The 20883-nt window shown below is 52.5% G+C and overlaps 3 protein-coding genes across 3 annotated transcripts; 1 reads left to right on the top strand and 2 right to left on the bottom strand.

Moving 5' to 3' along the window:
* Positions 1-780: 780 nt before the first annotated feature.
* On the bottom strand, positions 781-6085 carry ARPC3 (actin related protein 2/3 complex subunit 3). Its single transcript, XM_063143924.1, has 7 exons — positions 5981-6085; positions 4582-4681; positions 4042-4118; positions 2972-3040; positions 2380-2506; positions 1858-1952; positions 781-1044 (listed from the first exon to the last, which is right to left on the bottom strand). The coding sequence occupies exons 1-7, from the start codon at positions 5984-5986 to the stop codon at positions 982-984; spliced, it is 537 nt and encodes a 178-aa protein (XP_062999994.1). The 5' UTR covers positions 5987-6085; the 3' UTR covers positions 781-981.
* Positions 6086-7095: 1010 nt separating this feature from the next.
* Positions 7096-11711, bottom strand: GPN3 (GPN-loop GTPase 3). The gene is made up of 8 exons (XM_063143921.1): positions 11602-11711; positions 10473-10581; positions 9870-10037; positions 9347-9471; positions 9066-9181; positions 8645-8741; positions 7869-7997; positions 7096-7387 (listed from the first exon to the last, which is right to left on the bottom strand). The coding sequence occupies exons 1-8, from the start codon at positions 11647-11649 to the stop codon at positions 7325-7327; spliced, it is 855 nt and encodes a 284-aa protein (XP_062999991.1). The 5' UTR covers positions 11650-11711; the 3' UTR covers positions 7096-7324.
* A 377-nt stretch (positions 11712-12088) lies between these two features.
* On the top strand, positions 12089-19081 carry DENR (density regulated re-initiation and release factor). The gene is made up of 8 exons (XM_063143922.1): positions 12089-12245; positions 13219-13333; positions 14961-14980; positions 15997-16081; positions 16538-16621; positions 17172-17288; positions 17769-17908; positions 18773-19081. The coding sequence occupies exons 2-8, from the start codon at positions 13228-13230 to the stop codon at positions 18815-18817; spliced, it is 597 nt and encodes a 198-aa protein (XP_062999992.1). The 5' UTR covers positions 12089-12245; positions 13219-13227; the 3' UTR covers positions 18818-19081.
* Positions 19082-20883: the final 1802 nt, after the last annotated feature.

Raw genomic sequence — 20883 nt, 5'->3', positions numbered from 1 at the left:
CCGCCTGTCAGCCTCAGCTAGAAGAGCGGGGGGGGGGGCACGTCTTCCTTCACCGCGGGGGTTATGATCGGAGCTCAGGTATCGCTTCTTCTTTTTGTTCCTTTTCTTTTTTAAAAAAGTTATGTATTCTTGTTCCTCAGCAAGACTCGTGTTTTGTGTTTTTTAAAATGCAGGCAGTGTTACAGACACCCTGCTTCAACCGAAAACGGAAAGGGAGGGGGGGCAAACAAAAGAGAACCCTCCTGCGCCTTTGGCCGAGAACTCCTGTGACCCCTCAGCATTGGCTCTGCGGGGGGGGGGGCAATTGCTCACCCCTTATTTAGAGTACAAGTCCCATCATCCCCAACTGGCATTGCTCTGGTGGCTGGGGAAGATGAAAGCTGTGGTCCCCAAACATCTGGAAGGCTGGGATTCACTCATGTTTCAGTGGGGTCGGGGATAGGCGCTTATTTTCATTTTATACAGGGGGGGGGGCTTTGGCTTTGGTCCCACCCACTGCTGGACTAGGGCTCCCAAGAGAATGTAACTCTCAACAGGAAAAAAGGCTCTCTAGCCCTATCTGAAGCATGGCAGTCTGACACTTCTAAATCAGGGGTGGGGGAAGTAGACCACTAGTTGTTTTGGACTTCAACTCCCAGCATTCCTGGCTATTGGCCATACCGGCAGGGGTTTCTGGGAGTTGAAGGCCCAACATCTGGAGATCTACCTTTGGCCCAACCCTGCTCTGGATTATGGCTGAGACATGTGCGACTGGCAGGTGAAAGTACAGACGAAGCCATGTTGGAACCCATTTTTTATTGCCCCCATCATCAAGCTCCAGCTCAACAAGATTTGCACATGATTCTGGCTCCACCCTTCCTTCCATTGCTGGCTTTCCACCACAGAAGCGCTTCTCTTGGTAGAAAACATATATTCACACAGACGCAAGATTGTATACATCCGGCAGCAAAGTGCTTGGACAAAACAGCTGCTCGCTCCTCCTTACTGCCCTGGTCCTGACAGGCTCTTGTTCATGAATTGCCTCTTCACGAAACAGGTCCACCACTAGGAGACAAAGGGGAGCGGACACAAGACATCAACAGCGGGCGCAAGAGGTCTTTACCGAGGAAACGGGGTGGCAACCTACGATGGCACCCCCATATTCGTTTCTAACCCAATTCCCTGCAACGTCAAATGAAACCCACCCATTGACAGACACCATCACACTGGGAGCTTCCCTGCTGCGTCTAATTGGCCGGCACAGGTAGGGAAATGCAGGGCGATGGCTTCCCATCCATCGTTCATGGGGTCTGGGGTATTGATGCTTTTTCTTGACAGTGTCAAGTTGGCAGAATGAGACTTGACAGAAACAGAGCTGCTGCTGCTGCTGCCCAAAACACACACACTGCCTCTCGTTTCCCCCTTATAATCCACAACATACTTTATGGGAAGGAGGGAGGGGAAAAGCTAAACACAGGGCTTCTGGTTTTGGTGGCAGCCATGTGGGAAAATACATGATGCCACCCAATCTAGGGGTTTAGGTTGCATTACCATAAGTATACTCAGATGTGATGGGTATATGAACAGAATACCGCCCCCCCACACACACACTAAAGACAAGGCAGTTTATTTTTCTGTAGGTGGTGGTGGGGGGAATCACTCATATCCCTTATTCACAACCTGAGACATACAAAAGTGTGATGATGAATTACAAATAAGCAACTGCAGGCAACTGAAGCAATTTATAAACTTCTATTTAAAGGTACAAGTTACTTGACAAATGTTGTTTCTCTTTTAAGAAACAACAACATAAAGGAGGCACATCCCCCCCCCCCCAGTTTACAGTCTGCTTCACCACTGACGGAAACAGCGTCTTACCTTGCTGGGTTTGTCGCTCTGGGGGTCAAAGACCTTTTCACAAAGCCTGAGGCCTGTTTCTTGCCGCAGCTGCTGCAGGTAGGCCCTCATCACCTCTGGAAACAAGGAGAGGAAAGGCCCAGCTAAGGTCAGGTCATCGCTCTCAGGGCTTCCCTCCCGTCCTCAGCCAAGCCGCTGCTCTGAATTCTGCCCTGGGTCCCGCTTCCAAAGAGTGCTTTCAGCAGCCAGCCTGCATTGGGAGCAAGCGCTGCTCCTTACCCTTTTGAAGGCTTCCTCTGTCGGGCCAAGTAAACAAACGAACCCCCAGGCCTGCAGCGGGCCTGAATAAGTGTGGGAGCTCAGAGGGGCAGAGCGCTCATTCAGGGGCTACCCGGGTGGGTCACTCCTATAGAGCAAGCCGATTCCTGCGTTCCTTTGTGCACGTGGACCTGCTTCTTCCATCAGACTGAGTGGCACCGGCTTTGACCGTAAGGTCAACCCACGGATTCAAGCATGCAGTCCTCATTGTTATAGCCCTCTTACCGTCTTCCTGCTTGTTGCTGGGTCTGGCGTAAAGAGCGTTCAGCGGAAATCCTGGCTCCCCAGGGATCGGGAAATTTGTGATTCCTAAAGTGTACATTTCTTTTTCACCTTGGCCTTTGGAATTACACTGGGGGCAAAGAAAACATGAGCACGCATGACCCACTGAAGAAAACAAAGACAGAAGACTAAACGGAATGCAGGAGGAGACTCTTGAACTACCCTAAAACAGCAGAAGGTCCACCCGAATATCTGCTATTGGGATCTCTGGCTGTTGAATAAAGAAAAGTGTTCAGGCTCCTAGCCCTGATGGCCCTGTGCCACCTTCAGTATCCGAGGCAGGAAGTCTGTGGGCGGGAGGGTGCTGTTGCACCGCGTCCTGCTTGTGGGTCCCTGGTCGATGGCTGCTTGAGCATGGTATGAAGAGAGCGCTGGAACAGATGGACCCTGGGTCCGATCCAGCATCTGAACTCTTCTTACATTAACTATGATGGCCTTAGTGATCAGCATTTTTGTAGCGTTGCACTAGGTCTTAATATTTTAAAAAATCCTTTAAACTCGCGCACCATAAACACACGCACGCCAGCTCCATTACCTTTTGCAGCTTTTTCAAGCATTCGGAGATGTACAGCGTTATGTAGATCAAGGTTCTGTCAGCCTCGTTCTAAAAATAAGTCAGATGATGAGAAGACTTAAAATCTCCCCACCACCACCCACCACTGCACGCGTACACTTTCCCCAAGACCCATCTAAAGGGCACATCTGATGCACTCTAAATGTGTTGGACTGTAACTCCAACTCTCCCCAGTCAGTACAGCCACTGAGTCTGGTGGGTGGGGATGACGGGAATTGTAGTCTGACATACATCTGGAGGATGCCAGGATGGGGGAGGCTGATACACACACAGCTACGAGGGCGGTTAGCACAGGCCTGCTTTCAATCTATAAATTCACCACAAGTCAATTGGCCAACTGAGGGTCAGGTAAGAACGGCCAGGGAGCGAATCAAGGAAAATCATCAGCAGGTTTAGAGCAACTTTGTTTTTTAAGAAAGCCGTGAGGAAGATGGCTAAAGACAGCGGTGGCAGAAGGGTGATCGAGGTTAACAGTTTCACACATATTGCAGACAGAGGGGATACGCCTGCTTCCGTACTATTAGAACTTGAAGTCGTCTAAGAACCCTGACCGGCAGCAGCCGTTCTTCACGCAATGCATGATGCATTCACAGCATCCCTCGACATGGGCTGAGATGGCTTTAAAAAGGGATTAGGCAGGCAAACGGAGGGGAGAAGTTCTACCCCTATTTCTATTTCCGAAGCTCAGGATGTGAATGCTGGTTTTAACGTACCCAAAATGCCGCTGTCCAGACACAAAAGGAGGGTATCACTAGGTTTGGAGAGCTCTGAGGTTTGCAGAGTACAAAAAACCTTTAGGGTGGGAAAAACCCACCTGCCCTAAAGAGGGTAGAACCCCTAAGGCCACCCAATGAAGACGGAGCTTTTCTCAGCGGCCAAAGAAGACGCTTGGGGGAACTTTTGGGGATCTATTACTTGTGGTGCTCAGCAAGCATTTTAAAATAGATTCCCTTTTTTTCCAGAGGTGATGAGGGCCTACCTGCAGCAGCTGCGGCAAGAAACAGGCCTGAGGCTTTGTGAAAAGGTCATACCTTGATTTCATAATTTTTGAAGAAGACGTTCGCTTTGAAGTAGTAGATGGCTTCATCTATGATGTCCATATCTTTTGCTAACAAGGAAGAGAGAAGTACAGTGTAGTTGGAATAATAAGAAAGCAAGCAAGAAATGTATGTTATCTCCTGAAGGTGTCCTCCAGAGCAGTCCTCCAGTGGGTGAGTGAACTGGTGGATGTGCCACTCCACTTCCAACGTTGTGCTGAGTTGTACTTGCGGGGTGTGTGTGTGTGTGTATTTCCAACAACAGGCCTGGTGGAGCCTTATTGGTTTATATTTCATTCCCACAGTGAAACTAATGGGGGGGGGGGGTGGAATTTAGCTGCACCAGCTACAGGCTGGACTAGTTGATCTGCCTGATCCTGGAGCCCTTTGTTAGAGAAAGGGAATTTGGAACTCTCTTTTCAGCACCAAGTTGGGTCCTGGGATTTTTATCATTGGATTGTTTTGTACTTTTGCACGCAAATGGCTGAATATTCCAGTATATCGTATTTTATAGATTGACCACCGCACACTTACTTTCCTTGGGTGCCGGCCCTTTGAACTGACTCCTAATAGGCAACAGTGCCATGTTCCCAATCAGCTTGGTGTCCGGATCCATGAGGGTAGAATGATACGCCTGTCACAGAGAAGAGAAGGGTGTCAGACAATAAAACAATCAACAGTTCAGGAACCGATAGAACAGCCATAACAGCTGGGTATCTAAGCTGTCTGGGAGAAAAGAGTGGCCTTTGCCTGGCACTGAAAAGGTGCCAGGCGAAGCTCTTTGGGGAGTTTGCTCCGTAAGTGGGGTGCCACCCACTTGGGTACATTCAAACTCAGTGCCACCACTGAGAAGGCCCTCTGAAGATGACCTAAAAGTCCTATCTCAACCCAGGCAGGATCAACCCATACAGCTCGCCTCATACTGTGCAGACCTCCGGAGTGGAATACAAAGTGCTCTTTATTAAGTTACCAGGAAGAGTACTGGAGGCAGGTCATTCAGGAAAGTGAGCCAAGCTCCGTGCAACAGAGTAGAGCAACCCTCCCCACGAGCCAGTCTTTTAGGTCCCAAGGAGAATCAAGGGGACTGATTTACACGGGACAACAAGGGAACTAAGCGTTCTTTAGACATTTTAAACCAGAGCATCGAGCTGCTTCCGCTTCCCCCAACTCGGTGCCTTCCAGGTGTTAGAGTGCCACTCCCGTTGGGAATGATGGGAGTTGCAGTCCAACGCCTCTGGAAGGCCCCAGGCTGGGCGGCCCTCGGCTTCCAGGAACCTCCCGGAGGGGCAGGGCTCTTCCAGAGGCAAAGCCCCGCAGAGCCAGGGCTGGCCAGGCCTTCCCTCCTGAAAGGGCAGCTTTGCTTTCAGCCCCGCCTTCTCCGCCCTGGTGCCCGCCAGATGTTTTGGCTTTTAGCCCGTGGGCCGAGATGCTGGGAGTTGTAGTCCCTCGCAGCTGGCGGGGAAGGCCGGGGCCCGAGCCCTCGCTGCTCCGTGGGCCCAATCCAAGGCCGAAGGAAGCCCTTTGGCTGAGCCGGGAGGCGGGTTTCGAAGCCCGGGCGGCAGCTGCGGCGGCGGCGGCCATATAAGGCAGCTCCTTCGCCTCCTCCTCGCCGCCGCTGACGCGAAGCCGAGCAGAGGGCCGGAGGAAGCCGCGGGGGGTCCTGGTCCTGGTCCTCCTCCTTGGAAAGGAAAGGAAAGGAAAGGGAGCGCAGCCTCCCCCCCACGCCCCCCAGGTGCGCTGGACCACAAACGCCATCACCCCCTGCCAGCCCAGGCTCGTGGGCGCTGTAGTCCAAGGCTTCCGGAGGGCGCCCTTGATGGGGGCAAGAGAGGAGAGGAGCGGAGCCTGCCCCTGCCCCCTCCCCGCCTGGCAGCCGCCCCCGCCCCGCCCCGCCCTGCCCGAGGACCCCCCGGCGCCCCCGCCCTGCTCTCACCGGCATGTTGGGCAGAGGGGGGCTCGACGACTCAGCGACGCAGCCGGGCTGGGGACGCTCCGTGGGCAGCCCGCGCTTCCTTCCCCTTCCTTGCTTCCTTCCTTCCTTCCTCCTCCTCCTCCTCCTCCCACCCCTCGAGCGGCTCTTGCGACGGCGCAGCCCTTCCTGTTCCACCCGAGGCAGGAAGCGGGGGCGGCCCTGGCGGCGAGCAGCCAGCAGGGGGCAGCAGAGGGCGGGGATGGATGGATGGATGCGGGTGGTGGGGAGGCAACCTGGCCACGGAGCGCCCCCCGCCCAGGCAGGCAGGCAGGCAGGCAGGCAGGGGCTTCCCGAAGGGGCTCCGCTTGCTAGGCGCCCCCACCGGCCTGGGCAACAACCTTCCCTGTCCCCCCCCCCCCCGTTGCCCCGGCCCGCAGAAGTGGGGCTCAGCTGGGGTCTCCCAGGGCAGCGGAAGGGGAGGAGGAGGAGCGGGGGCTGAGGCCTGGGGGCCAAGCCCACCCGTGGAAGGCGGCTCCAGGCAACGCAGGCTGAATTGGGCCCTCGGGCTGGAAGAGGTTCGGTGCTCCAGCTTTGGGGCCAGAGGCACGTCTGGATGCGGCAATTCTGGCTTCATGGTCCAGCCTCAGGTGTGATGTGCGCTCTGCGTGCCGCCATCAACCCCGGGTTCCCAGGCAAAGGCAAAAACTTACTTCGGCAACTGCTTGATCGTGGAGGGCAAAGCTAACGGGGCGCTGAGCAGTGGCGTTGGGAGCGGGCTGTGATAGAAGCGACTGGACAGGCCGCCTCACGCTTCCCAGTGGGGGCTGGGGGCTACGCTGTCAGTAGGGCGGAGAAGGGCACTCGGGGACAGCCCCTGACGCCCAGAGAAGATTTGCCATCCGCTGACCTCGGAGGCACCAGCCTGCCCCTCGGGCTGCTCCCCTTGGCAAAGGTTTTAAGGCAAAACGCAGGAAGCCTCGCGCTGCAGCATTTCCATCAGTGCCAAATAAAGAACAAACTCTGACCGTATTGGCTCTGGCTGCCAATGTAAACAAAACCACACCAACACCTCAAATATACAAGGACAAAAGAAGTTCTCCTGCTTTTCATAGCTTAGAAAGTTACCAAGCAATAAGTAGTAGCGCAATAATTTATTTCTCAGACTTCATGACTAACTTTTTCAAAGAATAAAACTGTACAAAATGTCATTATCCATTTATCTACATTAAACTCTTCAAAGGGGGAAAGAAGTGCATTGTTCAATTTCTGCGGGAGACTGATCAAGCAGTCTGCATATTTTAAAGTACAATGCATAGAAAAACCTATAGTCTTTTTAAAACAAAAAAGAAACCAATCCTGAAGTCTTCATTCATCCACTCGGTCTTGGAAATATTCATCAAAAGCAGAAGTTTTATCTTCTTCGGTTTCCTGTGGGGAAGAAAAATACAAGAGTTCTCTAAGACTAACTGCGTGCTTGGGCAGTTGTACAAGCTCTGATAAGAAGAAAAACCATGTTATGATCCCCCCCCCCCTTAAAAACCACAATCCTGAAGATTGGTTGGTTTGAATGTTTTTCAAAAGCATTATTTTGGTGTCCTTTCAATGCGCCTCCTTGGCAATTCTAATCTGCCTCCATGGAAATCGTGCAGTATTGTCTACTCCAACTGGGGTCAACTCTAGGGCAGCTTTCTCCAGCCTGGGGCCTTGCATTTCACCTGCTTCCAGATCTAATTTTTTAACTGGAGTTGCCAGGGATTGAAGCCGGAACTCCCCACATGCAAAGCACCGAGCTGCGGTTCTTCCTCACTCCCTGCCCTGCCCCACAGTAGCTTTTGCTGTCTTCAATGTTTCAAGATTTGGCCTTAGTCCTGAACTGAATGGAAATGAGCCTTTGCAGGAGGACCTTTACCTTTGGCTCTTTGAACTCCAGATCTTCCCCGTATTGAATGGCGAGGTCAATGTGCTGCAGGACGATGTTCACGCTCTCCTCGTCGGAGCGATCGAATGGCAAGAACCGGACCATGCTGTAGTCGTCAATCTGAAAAGGTGGCCAATAGATTGGGAGGCGGGGAGAGACTATGCCTAGGCGCAGCAATAGTGAGTGAGACGATACTGTAAACCGCCCAGAGAGCCCTGGCTATGGGAGCGGTATATAAGTGTAATAAATAAATAAGTAAATAAATCCAGCACCCACAGATTGCCATAAAAGGAAAACGAACAGCACACAAAGGCCAATGTGGTTCACTCTGATAAAAAATGGCTTGATGTGGATGATCATATCTCGGCTTATTAAGCCACATCTTGTCTTATTAAGCCCTGTTTCTTCTCCCTTGACGGCATACCTGAGTGCCAGCAGAGGTCTCCAATTAACCAGTTTCCAGTTTCATCCAAACCGAGAAACTAGGGTTACCAGCTTTGGAACAAGCCAGTGCCTGAAATCAATTTCAAACCAAGTTGCAGTCCAACTCATCCGGAGGACACCAGTCTGAGGAAGTTTGTAAAAGCCATCTGCTAGTTACACCCCCAACAGATTCCCCCAACGATGAAAGCCAGCAGGCCGAGTGTAAAGATGGCACTACGAGCACGTTGGGCTATTGGGTGGACATTTTAACATATCAGCTGGTCTGCCAAAAACAGCCAACCATCTAACTAAAAATTCTACATTGGATCTTAAAGACCACTTACCAACCCACAGATAGCTTTCGTCAGCTTCTTAAATCGTTTGCTTTTGAGCAAATCTGTAGAATCTTCCAGCGTAGAATACATGTCAGGGTCCAGGTACCTAGAAGATACCAGTTAAGGTTTAAAATGCAGCCTTCCGACAAGGACTTCATATTAGCTGTCCCTTACGTGGGCATCCATACACTTTGAAATATGGCTTCACATTTTGGTGTGTTATCATCTAAGGAGGGGGTATCCCGCCTCTGGCCCATGCAGCCTCCATGAGTTTTTGCTCCCCAGTTTTTCTGGGCCTTTACATCCCTATGGGAGACCCATGGTGAGATACAGCAAGACACAGAAAGAGAGAGAAAAAGGAGCAGAAGGCATCCTTGGAATGCGGTCTCAGCTGGGTCAAGGCCAGGCGCCTCAGCTTTCACAAACGTACTTTTCAATTTCTGCTTTGGCTTTCTTGCTTAGCAAGTCCATCTTTGTCATGATGTTGACTTGGGGAATCTCCAAGGAGATCATTGCACTGAGGGCCGCCATGGCACCGGAGATAAACTAGCAGGGGGGGACACAAAAACAAGGAGGGAATCAGAAGAGAGGGAAAAGGGGGGGAAAGTTTGCTAAGACCTGACACAAAAAGTAGTCAAGCCGTGCTCAGACCCTGAGACATATGAGCTCAGGACCTGCTGCTGCTTTTGGGAGTTAGTAATTGTAAGATACCTTAAAGGATTCCACCATGAACTGTGAATCAACGAGAAAGACTCCACAGACCCGGAATTCCCATTGTTGCAGCTGTTCAACAAACTGTTTCATTACCGGTAAGTGGGTGTAGAGTTCAATTTGACCTAGGGAGCACACACAAGTTTATTTATTTCAAACATCCATAAAATGGATTTATTTCAAACTTCCATAAAATTAACATAGCGGAAAACCAATAAAGACAATAATATATTAGCAACGGCAATCAAGGCCTGAAATAGCAGGTAAAAATAGCAGACGCTAAGGGCACAATCCCACCCATGTTCAGACGGAACAAAGTCTTACACCTCATAGTATTGTGCTGGCCTCCAGGGTCAGGGGGTTGCCAGGAAGAAAGGCAAGGCTGCCCCCAAGCCGCTGCACTTCTGGAGCCTTGACGACCAGGTCAGACCAGAGGAAGAAGAGCTAAACAAACCGGCGTTTGAGCTTCCCGCCTCTTTCTTGCGTGCTGAGCTGCTTTTCAAAGTTGCTGTTCTTTGCTTACCTGGGCAATCGAAGAGAATATAATCATCTTCCACGTGGCCGAGGCATTCTTCCAGCCAGTCAAAGTTACTGGCAAAGTATTCCATGCAAAAAACCAGGCCGCCGTTGGGGCCGAACCGTAGCGAACGGTCTTCCATGACGTCATCCACTTCAATCAACTCACGGATATCTGAAACGGAAGGGGAAACGACAGTTGGGCTTGAAATAGTCTTAAAACGAAGAGATGCCTTACTGGATCTGATCCATCTAGTTCAGCCTTCTCCAACTGGGGGCCCTAGAGATGCACTGGATGGCAACTCCCATCACCCCCAGCCCGCCTGGCCCAAACCGAAATGATGGACAGGCTAGAGCAACTCCCCTTTGAGGAAAGGGGTCTGGCCCAAAGTCACCCATTGAGCTTCATGGCCGAGCAGGGACTCGAACCCGTCTCTTCCCAATCCCAGCCCAGCATTCTAATCCCTTCACCACACTGGCTCTTCCCTTTTCCAAAAGCCACATTTGACAGAGGTCGAAGTGCTCTAACAACTGCCTCTCCTGGACGGGGCGATGCTGAGAGGCGACCCTTCACGTGGCCAGAGGCTTCCGGCCTCAGCCTGGACCTTACCTGCCATGACATCGTAGTCAAAGTGTTCTGCAGCCGGATCCAGGTTAACCACTTGCACGGAACGGTTCAGCGCTTCGCAGTGCTGGACCATGGTGGAGCAGTAAGTGCTCTGGAATTGGAAATGCAGAGCATTAACAAACAAGCAAACAGCGCCTGGAGCAGCGGGCTGCAGCACCACCGTGTCTTCTGAGGACCGACGGAGTGATGGTGCCTTCATTTCCAGGACAGAGAAGAGTATTGAGCAGTCTGTGCTCCTTGTCCCTAGGAAAAAGGATCTACCACCACATCTATTGAGTCACCCGTATATAATAGGGATACATCGCCATTTTAAAAAAAAAGTTACTGAATTTTGTACTGGTTATTTAAATTTTACATAAGCCATCCTGGTCATTAACTTAACAGAAAGGTGCAAAACCAATCTTTGCAAAGGTCCTGAAGGAACGCCTGTCTCTCCCTCTGTCCGCCCACGTGCCATAATCTGAGCTTTCGCCCGCATGCCCTGCCCCCCTGAGGTGAGGTCGAGATGGGGCTGGGGAGGGCGGGGGCCACTGGGGGGGGGGAAGAGCTTCTCAGTGGTGGCACCTTCTTTTGCCTTTCTCTTGCCAGGGAAGCTCACCTAGCAGATACTTTGCTTTCATTTCAGCACCAGGTCAAGATTTCTAAAGTTTTGCCTAAACTGTGACCATGTTGTAGCTGCCAGTTTTTCATCCCTCGTTTCATGCTCTAACGGTTTATTACCACCATTTTTGTCTGTTTGTTATTGTGTAAGCCACGCTGAAAATGTTTATATTGAAGGGTGGCTTAGAACCCTTAAACATAAATAAATGAGCTAATAAACAGTACTGCTAGGAATAATAATAATATCGTCAAGAGTAATCGATTAGCAACTTAACGAAGAGTCTAAATGCACGACCCGAGGCAGCCTTCCCACCCTCCAGAGGCGCTGGACTACTGGCTGGGGATCATGGGAATTGCAGTCCAACCCGGCTGGAGAGTGCCGGGCCGGGGAAGGCTAGCCTGGGGGCTGTGGAACGCCACGCCACTATATCTAACCCTCAAGTCCACCCTCGCCCCATGAAACGTAGCGCCTCCATAGGCCACAAGGCTTCCCCCGATGGCCCCCACTCACCTTCCCGCTCCCCGCAGGCCCCATCACCAGCTGGGCATAGCGAGGCATCGCTGCCCCACTTGCTCAGCCCGGCACCGGGAGAGGAGCGCACGCGTGCGTAAGTAGTTTGGCCCCGCGAGCCACCCGTCGACCACACGGCCCTTCCTTCCTCGTCTCTATGGTGCAAGCAGCACTTCCGCAGCTACGGCAAGTCCCTGGGCTCAGACACGGGGAGGGGGCGCCTTGCGCGGGGTTAACGCTTGAAGAGCCGGAGCTCCTGCTGCGCTTTGCACGCAGGTGGGGGCTTAGTTCGGAGTAAAATGTATTTTTTATTTATTTATTTATTTATTTTTATCATCATCATTATTATTGATGTTGTTTGGGCGTATTTGCTGCCGCAGACCAAGAAGGCTGCTCCAGTACGGCGGCCTGGACGGCTCAGCCTCTCGTTCCCTCGCTCCTCCTCCGCCGAGGCAACTCTGGCAGGAGTCTCGCGAGAAGTCCCCCGCTCTCGCGACATTTCCTGCTGCTGCCTGAAGCGGGGCTGCTGGGGCTGCATGTGCCTCTCCGGCGGGTGGCAACGACAGGAGACGGAGGAAGAGGAGGAGGAGGAGGAGGAGGAGGAACCGCCCCCCCCCGCCGAGACTTGAGCCGCCTCCCCCCGGGTAAGAGATGCGCCCCTCCCCCCACTCACGCCTCGCCCCTCCCTCGCTGACCCCCCCTCCCCCCCGGGCCCTAAAAACGTGGCCCCTTCCCCGCCGCCCCCGGCTGCTTCAGTCAGGGCAGCTGGGTCCCATCTGCTCCGCCCCTCCCCTGTGCACCCCCCCGCTCCCCCGAGCAATAATGACCCGGCTTTCTTCAGGCAGGTAGGCAGGCAGCCCCCCCCCTCCCCAGGTTGATCCCCCTCAAGGCGGCCCTGCGGCAGATCCACGCAGGCCTGGCTTTTTTCCTTGTTTCTAGATAGGTGGGGCTACAACTCCCAGCATCCCTCAGCCAGCTGGAGGATGCTGGGAGTTGTAGTCCTGTCCATCTGGAGGGCGCCAGGTTCGGGGGAAGGTCTAGTCGACTTCGACTGACAGTGGCTTGACCGGTAGTGAGAGGAAGATGCCCCGTCCCCCATCACCTGATGCCCATCGCTCTTTTTAACTGGTGATTATACTGATTTATGATACCTCTGTACCACGTAATATAATAAACCCCCAAAGTGGTTCACCTATAATGATTAAAATCAGATTTGAAATGCAATATTAAAAGCCATTCCAGTTACAATAATAATACAGAGCAATACAAGGAGCGGTAAGAGGCAGGCGGCGTGATTCATTGGGAGTTTTCAGGAGGTGCTTGAAGCAGGCCCCGTTTTCTGCCTTCCAAAGTGCAGTGAACCGGTGGTCTTCAGAGCCTGCTGAGCTGATGTCCTACCCTTGACACAACCCCCGTTCCCTCGCCCCACCCCCCTCGGACCCCAGCGGTGACCCCCTCGTCTGCCTTCAAAGGGGCGTCCACCCAGAGACATCTTTTTCCCTAATGAGATTTGGGGCGGGGCCTGTGGCCATGGTCTTGGATAGGCTGTACCTTGCCATGGTTTTCATCAGTTTCTAGGCCTGAAATTTGTCCTGACGCTTGTGTGATTCTCCCTAGCGCTGTGATATGGCCACGGAGGCAGCGGAGACGGCAGTCCTGGACTGTAGAGGAGACCAAAGGTGCGGCGCTCGCCCGGAGACCGACTATCCCCTCCGCGTCCTCTACTGTGGAGGCAAGTCCTCAAGGGCGGTGGGGCTCTAGCACTGCATTCCCTCCCCTGGCCCTCTCCAGGTGTGTTGGATGAGGGACTCGGTCTGAAAGGAGCTCAAGGGAAGCGTCTTTATTGAAGCCCAATGTGTTCCAGGGACAAGAGCTCCTTTGCCGGGGGCAGCCCTGGAAAATGCAAACGCTGAAAACAAGCTGTGGCGTCTGCAGAAAAGCCGCCGCCTTTGTAAGCTGGGCTCCAGGAGTCTCCTGTGTTCCAGCCTCCCTGCACAGGAGATTCAGCAGCCTTCCCTGTTTAGAGGCTGCCGACTGTCCTCGTGGGATTTGTGCCCTCGGCTGGTTCTCAGCATTTGTGTTTTATCACCTGGTCCCTGGCGAAGGAGGTTTCTGTCTCTGAAACGCACGCTGGGCTTAGATAAAACTCTTCCCTCTGACGCCTTTCAGAACTCTTTCTGCATTGTGTTCAGGCTGGGTGCCCCCCCTTCCAGGTTTTGTCCTTCTTGGACTCCTCCGCTAGTGCAGGATTCTGGCTGAGGGTGATGGGAAGACTAGTCCAACACATCTGGAGGGCACCATGTTGGGGAAGGCTGGAATAAATAACACTAGCTCCGGAATGATGGTGAACGATCTACTTTCTGTCAAGGTGGTTCCTCACATATGCCTGTGAGAGAGGGCGAACTGTCCGTTATTTACAGGACAAAGAGCTGTCTTTTGAGACTTGAAAGCCTAACCGTTTATTATTGTTGGGGGCCTCAGCTCTCTTGTGCACTGGACAAAGCCAGTCTGATCTCCACGAAAGCCTTTGCCGCAGAGGCCCAGTTTGCGTTCCCTGTTCCCCTCTCCTCCTCTGGCATAGCTGCAAGGAGGATCCCAAATGAAATATGTATTGTTGTTGTTATCATCAATTATATACCACCAAATAGCCGAAGCTTCTCTGGGTGGGTCACAAAAATTACAAACCGTAAAATACAATTGCAAACCATAAAACACAGTGTGTGTGTGTGTGTGTGTGTGTGTGTAAACATACAAAATGTAATACAATTTAAACAGCTAAAAAATTTCAATCAAACAGACCTGATAAAGACAGCTGACATGCCTGGGAGCAGAGGACAGCCTTCACCTGGCCCTGAAATGTGGCCCATGTTGGTGCCAGGTGGGCGGAGTGGGGAGATGGTTGCCACTGCGGGGTTCCGTGCCGGTGGGGATCTCTCCGTTTACTGGGCTTAAAGCTGCAGCCTGAATTTATTATAAATACCGAGATGTAACAGTATAGTAGTACTATTCCTATTGTATAAATGTTACTTTACTTTTTTGTTTTTAACAATAAAAACAAATTTGAGCAGGGGAGGAATTGGGTTACTCTAGAACGAACAATTGGATGCTTTTGGCTCATGAGAGGGGGTGGGGTGGGGGAATCCACACCTTTCCTACGATGTAGCTTTGTAGGAAGTTGGTGATGTCATTTTTACAATTTAAATTTGCCGTGCAATTTTTTTCCTCCGTGTGGGCAACGAAATACAGTTTTATAGTAGGAATTAATACGCTATGTTAGAAATGTTGAAAGTTTTAAAATAAGACACATATAGAGAATCTATAATGTTAATAAAAGATCTGTTTTATTTTTCTTTCCCCAGTCTGCTCATTGCCAACAGAGGTGAGTAGCCCTCATTTTGAAGGTTTACATTTGCTCTGCACGGGGTGAAGGGGCAGAGTGGACTGTACCACTTCAACGCCCCGGTATGGATTCCGTTTTCTTTTCCAGCTCCCCTTGTCAGAAAAGCTCCCCGCAAGTAAAGAACTAGGATGTTGTCTAGCTTGGCTTGTTTCCGGCTGCCTTGGTTTCCCACTCACAAAGCGTTGTGTACACAGGGGAGTATTCCAAAATGGGACCCCCACACTGGAAGCCTGAAGTGGTAGAGGATGTTCTGTCACCTGGGAACTCAACCAGCTCATCCTGCTTCACGCGGAGACCAGGCCTGCCCCCTGCCTCCTTTTGCGCCTAGCTGCGTGTGTGTGAATGGCCCAGGGTGCCTGAAGGGCCGCTTCTCCGCTCCGCAGCGCCGCTGCGTGTCTTCCGATGGGCTGCGGAGGCCTTCTGGACCTGCCTAATCCTAGCTTGGCATTGTAACCACTATACCGCTGTCTCTGGGGAAATAGAGACAAGTGGGACCTGCAATGAAATGTTGCAGTATAGAAGTGCTCCCTGTCCAGGATCCCAGCTGCTCCGTTCCTTTCCCCTTCTCTCTGGGGTTTCTGCCATTCCCCCCTCCCCACGTTCTATGAACACTGAGCAGGGTCAGCCCTCGTTGGGTTATTTTCTGCCCCTGCCCCACCTGTGTCCCCCCCCCACAAAAGATTGGTTGCATTTCTGCAAGCCGTGAGGCTCCCCTAAGTAAGCCTGCTGCTCTTTCCGTTGTATGTGCGTGTGGTGTCATTTTGGGTCCACGCGCAGCGGCTCTTGCAGTTTGAATATCAGAAATAGAAAGAATTGTGTGGGCGGGGGTGGGGTGGGGCATTTCAAGTAACTGGGCAGTAGCGCCGTGTACAGACTCGCGTGCCTGTGTATTAGCACCTTCTGAGCCAAGACATGGCTGCAAAGGCTGCTGGGTGAGTCTGTGCGTGCGGAAGGGTCCCCTCAGCCAACAGATCTGTTCTGTGTCTCTTTCCCAGTACTGCGAATACATGCCTGACGTGGCAAAGTGCAGACAGTGGCTGGAGAAGAATTTTCCAAACGAGTTTGCAAAGCTTACTGTAGGTAAGGAGATCTTGGAGGGGTTTCCAGGGCAAGACGGGTTGCAGGCCTGTACACGTTTATCCGGGAGTAAGCCCTGTTGTAGTCAGTGGGATTTATCCTGCGTAGGATTGTGCTGCCCCAGAGAAGAAAATGGGGGCAGAATCTCAGAGAGAATAAAATCTATGGGAGTTTGTCGTGGGCCTCAAAAGGAGGAGGATTGAGCTGTCAGCCTGTGAGCGAGCTTTGACTATATCTGCACGTAAACTCCTTCAGGAGTCTCATCCCAGTAGTAACTACTGTTCTACTTCTCATATTTCACTCCCAATGTAAGTTTCTCCTGGATTTGCTCCTATATTCCTCTTCAGTCCCTCAATCCTTCGCTTTGATGAGGGGGTCAGCCTCATTAGCCTTTCATTCTTCCTTTCTCAAGGTTATCGTGGACTATTATATGATGTTATTATTTATATCCGAATTTAGAGAATTCTCCAAAACAAGAATCTGGAGTTGGAGAAGGTCAAGGGACAACCGGCGAAGAGGAAGAGAAGAAAAAGCAAAAGAGAGGCAAGGTGTTCTCTAAGGGCTGGATGCCTGCTTGTGTGTGTGTGTTGTTTTAAAGGTCATTAGCTATGCTTTGATGTCAGTCATTTTGTGCCAGGGTGGAGGACGGGGCTGGTGTCAAGGGTCGGCACAGCTGGGCACCTGCTGAGAGCCCACATGTCAGCAGGGCCCCACAGACCAGAGACCCTGGGGATTGCTCCTCCTCTTCCTTGCAACCTGCTTGGTCAGCTGCCTCTCGCTCTGGGCCAGACAATGGTGGTGGTGGTGGTGGAGGAACAGCAGCTGACCCACAGCCCCCGGCTCCCTGTTGGTCAAGCAAGCAAGTGGTGGCAACCATGGGGGGGGGGGAGGAGCAGGAGGGGCGGTTGGTGACCATGATGGTGAAAAGGTGGAATCCCCGAGGGAGGAGAGGGCCCACGGAGGGTCCTCTGGCACCTGGCCGGCAGAGGGCCTGGCAACTCCCACGCCTGGCCCACCTGCTTGTGTGCTGTGAGGGATAAAGTTGCCTGTGAGGTGGCACTTGTCTGACGTTGTTCTCTGTTCTGCCCCCCAGGTGGAAGAGGTCAGATAAAACAGAAGAAGAAAACCGTACCTCAGAAAGTCACGATAGCGAAAATACCCAGGGCAAAGAAGAAATACGTCACGAGAGTGTGTGGCCTCGCCACGTTTGGTGAGTGAGCGAAGGACGGCCTCCCCTCACGCAGGCAGCTGCCCTTGCCAGGGTTCCCCACGCTGCAGCGCAGGCTGGCGTGTTGTCGGAACAATGTGCAGTAGAGGTTGTCGGGTGGGCATGAAACACCACCCCCCCGGTTATGCGCCGGGTTTGGACTTCGCGCCAGCCTGTGCTGCAGCGCGGGGAGAACGCGAGCGGTGGTTGGGGGCGCAGCGTGCGGGGGTGGGGGAGCAGCCACGACGGTTCCTCGCTTGCGACCGCCTGAAGTTGCCCAAAGGGACTTACTTTGAAATAGACCTGTCACCCCTCCCCTCCCCTCCTCTCCCCCTCGGCCTAAATGCCCAGCTGCGCCCTCCTGCCTCGCTTGCTCCTGTTCCGGTGTAAACTGCCTCTCCCATGGTTGGCATTAAATGAATGAAGTTCAGCGAAGAGGAGAGGGGCGTTGCCTTTTATCTCTGGGTTTTCTTCCTCAAACAGAAATAGACCTTAAGGAAGCACAAAGATTCTTTGCCCAGAAGTTCTCCTGTGGTGCCTCAGTTACGGGAGAGGATGAAATCATCATTCAGGGGGACTTTACAGACGACATCATTGATGTCATCCAGGAAAAGTGGCCTGAGGTGAATTATTTATCCATGCTTGTGTGTGTGTGTGTGTTTAATTTTCATGTATTTCATCCCCTGTCCTGTTGTACCCAATTGAACTACTGAGCACTGTGAACACTCCTTTTTGCAAGACACTTCAGGCACGGGATTGGGGTGGTGGTGGTTCGCACAACATGACAGCCCACCCTGCAAATTTCTCCCCCCCCCCCCGCATTTGTGCAGATTTCTTGGGCCGAAAATGTTTTTAAAGAAAGGGTGTTGAATGAGTGGCCAGCCGCTCCAAAGTGCACACCATAACCCATGATGAAAGAGCTTTCCCAAGTTTGGATGACACACCAACCCATCGTGGGTTGAACAAGTCCAGGAACAAGCTATGGGTTGACAGGGTGGCTTGTTGCCCCACAATAAGCCACCCTGCAGAAAGAGGTCTGGGACTGGATGACTTACCAGCCCACCCAGGCTAGTTATCCACGATGGGTGGCCACGTTGTGTGGACCCAGTCAGTGTAATCTGTATGCATTTGTGTGTGAGAGAGATGGTGCCTAGGCTGACCAGCTCTAGATCTTTTTCCTTATGAGGATTAGAAACTTTGCATGGATGCTTTTTGTTAAAGAAAATAAAAATAAGAGACTTTTAAGGATTCATTATGAAGTGCTATTATCCCCACGCTATATACTCATTGTATTGTATTGCAATCTTTCATCGTATTTTAATTTATAATCCCAAAGGTCATCCCCTTTACTTATAAACGAGAACGTACAAGCTGCTCCGACGCTTTTACGGGTGGGGTGGGGGCTCTGGTTATTTCTACGGCTTCTTAAATGGCCCCTGGGTTGCCATCCATCCCTTCCGACGGATGACCCGTTTTGTGCCTCGCAGGTGGATGACGATAGCATTGAAGACCTCGGAGAAGTCAAGAAGTGACGGGGCTTTCTTGACACGATAAGCCTGCCTTGGAACCCACACCCACGTCCCAGTCGTCGTAGCCCAGACAAGGCTCCCACGTGTGTTTGCCTGACAGCAGAACTGTTCCGGGGGCGTCCTGACCGTTGGCATTTTCACTGTTCTGTGTCGGCTGCTTATTTTCTGTTTGTGATTTTTGCCAAAGTTTAATCTTGGGGGAAGTGGGACTATCATGCTTCCACATGAAGTAGAGACTTAAATAAAGAAGTTATTGTTCCTGACCAAGTAAGTGTTTTGTCGTTTTTCCCTAAGTTGTCAATCATTTAAGGTACTTTCTAGATCACGTTGCCAAAAGAAGGCAGAAGACTTGAAAAGTTGTTGTACCTGCATGACATAATCAACTAGGAACTTAAAATTGTAATCCTGTGCATGCTTAGACAGAAAAAAGTCCCAATGTGTCCTGACTGTGGATAGCTGGGAGTTGTAGTGCTTTTTTCTGTCTAAGCATGCATAGGATTACGCCTTAAATGAGAGATTTGCATACATGAATTTCTGCCATGCTAAATCGGTTGAATTTTTTCAAGTTTTCAATCCTGTATTTCATGAAATTTTATTTCTATTTTGAAATAAAGTTAACAAAATAAAGGCAGCAAAAAGAACATACATAATAAATCAAGTTCATTAATCAAACAAAGGAATTCACTCATTAAAATTCTTAGTCTATCCCCGAAAGGCCATTTTACTGCCTAGGAGCTCAACGCCTAATGAAAGCGTAAAAGGAGCGTTTTCGGTCTATGGCTGTAGTCTGCCCAGAGAATATTCGATATTGGGCAGATTAGAAATGCACTAAGTAAGTAATCAAACGTTTGTATAAGAAAAATAACATTAAGGGAAGGTACAACCTAAGAGTCAGGGCTGCGGCTTGGCCCTTGTGCCTGGTTTAGAGGGGGTTCCAGCCTGTGGGGGCCACTCTGGATTAACGGAAGCGGAGTAAGCGCTGGGCTTTCTGCATTGACACCATTTCCACATTCTAAACTTTAATGTTTCCACTACAAATCAAACCTACCAAGTTGAGCAATTTAGACAGGGAACAAAAGCCTGCAACGCCCAGCACGCCCGGACCTGCAGGGTTACTAGTAGTTCGGGCGACCCTATGCAGAGGAGGGCAGGGCTCCTGCGTCTTTAACAGTTGCATAGAGAAGGGAGTTTCAGCAGGTGGCATTTCTATGCACGCAGCTCCCGGCGAAATCCCCTCTTCATCACCACAGTTCAAGCTGCAGGAGCTCTGCTAGAGAGGGCGGGTGGTCCGCGTGGGCGGGCTCGATCCTGCCCCCAAGCCTTTCGGCAAAGCCCGGCTGTGACCCGCGCGCAGGATTGGTGCCCCCACCCCCCAGGGCCGACCCGCACCCGAGCGGCGGCGTGGCGGGTCCGAGTCCTGGGCCGCGTCTCTCGGCCACCCGCGATGGGCCGGGCGGGGTCGGCCCGAGGCTGCTGCTGCTGCTGCTGGAGCAGGAGTCGGGCCCGGGGCCCCACGGGGGGCCAAGCGGCCGCCTCGCCCGCCCCCTCCTCCTCCTCCTCCTCCCGCCGCCCCATGGGCCTCCTCGGGAGGAGCGCGCGCGCGCGCGCGGGAAATGTCGCCCGGTAAGCGAAGCCGCCGCCGCCGCCATTGGCCCTCCCTCAGGGAGCGAGGGGCGCGGAAAGACGCCGTTGTCGGCCTCCCTCCGGCCCCGGGGTGGGGGAGGTCGGGGGTGGAGCGACCCTGGGGGGGTGGGGGGCTCAACACCCCCCCGCCGCCGCCATTTAGTGCGTGTGTGTGGGGGGGAAGCGACTCCGCCCCCGCCGCCCCACGGGGCTCGCACCCACTTCCTGGGTGAGGCGACCCCCCCCCCCCCAGCCCCACGGCGCCGTGTCTGCTGCCGCCCCTCGTAACCCCCTCCCCCTCCTTCGCCCTCCTGCCTGTTTTCATGCGTTTCCCCTGAGTAAAAACCGCCACCGGGAGCTGCTGCTGCTGCTGCTGCTGCTGCGCTGGGGGCGCCGGGGGTCGAGGGGGGGCGCGTGGGCCCGAGTCCGGAGACCCCGCTCATCAA

The sequence above is a fragment of the Elgaria multicarinata genome, chromosome 18 (genome assembly GCF_023053635.1).
Source record: "Elgaria multicarinata webbii isolate HBS135686 ecotype San Diego chromosome 18, rElgMul1.1.pri, whole genome shotgun sequence".
NCBI lineage: Eukaryota > Metazoa > Chordata > Lepidosauria > Squamata > Anguidae > Elgaria > Elgaria multicarinata.
The sequence above is the reverse complement of the archived record's forward strand: the minus strand, read 5'-3'. Positions and strand labels throughout refer to the sequence as shown.

Bases quoted from the DNA above. Each gene is read 5' to 3' on its own strand.
- ARPC3 (XM_063143924.1), bottom strand. The intron at 3,041-4,041 runs GTATGACCTTTT...ACTTATTTTTAG, and splicing joins TCAAAAATTATGAAATCAAG to AACGAGGCTGACAGAACCTT. The intron at 2,507-2,971 runs GTAATGGAGCTG...CTTTGCCCCCAG, and splicing joins GCTTGAAAAAGCTGCAAAAG to TGTAATTCCAAAGGCCAAGG.
- GPN3 (XM_063143921.1), bottom strand. From the start codon at position 11,649: ATGCCTCGCTATGCCCAGCTGGTGATGGGGCCTGCGGGGAGCGGGAAG. The intron at 9,182-9,346 runs GTATCTTACAAT...CCCCCCTGCTAG, and splicing joins TCATGGTGGAATCCTTTAAG to TTTATCTCCGGTGCCATGGC. The intron at 7,998-8,644 runs GTAAGTGGTCTT...CCACCTTTTCAG, and splicing joins CGAAAGCTATCTGTGGGTTG to ATTGACGACTACAGCATGGT.
- DENR (XM_063143922.1), top strand. From the start codon at position 13,228: ATGGCCACGGAGGCAGCGGAGACGGCAGTCCTGGACTGTAGAGGAGAC. The intron at 17,289-17,768 runs GTGAGTGAGCGA...TTCCTCAAACAG, and splicing joins GTGTGGCCTCGCCACGTTTG to AAATAGACCTTAAGGAAGCA. The intron at 17,909-18,772 runs GTGAATTATTTA...TGTGCCTCGCAG, and splicing joins TCCAGGAAAAGTGGCCTGAG to GTGGATGACGATAGCATTGA.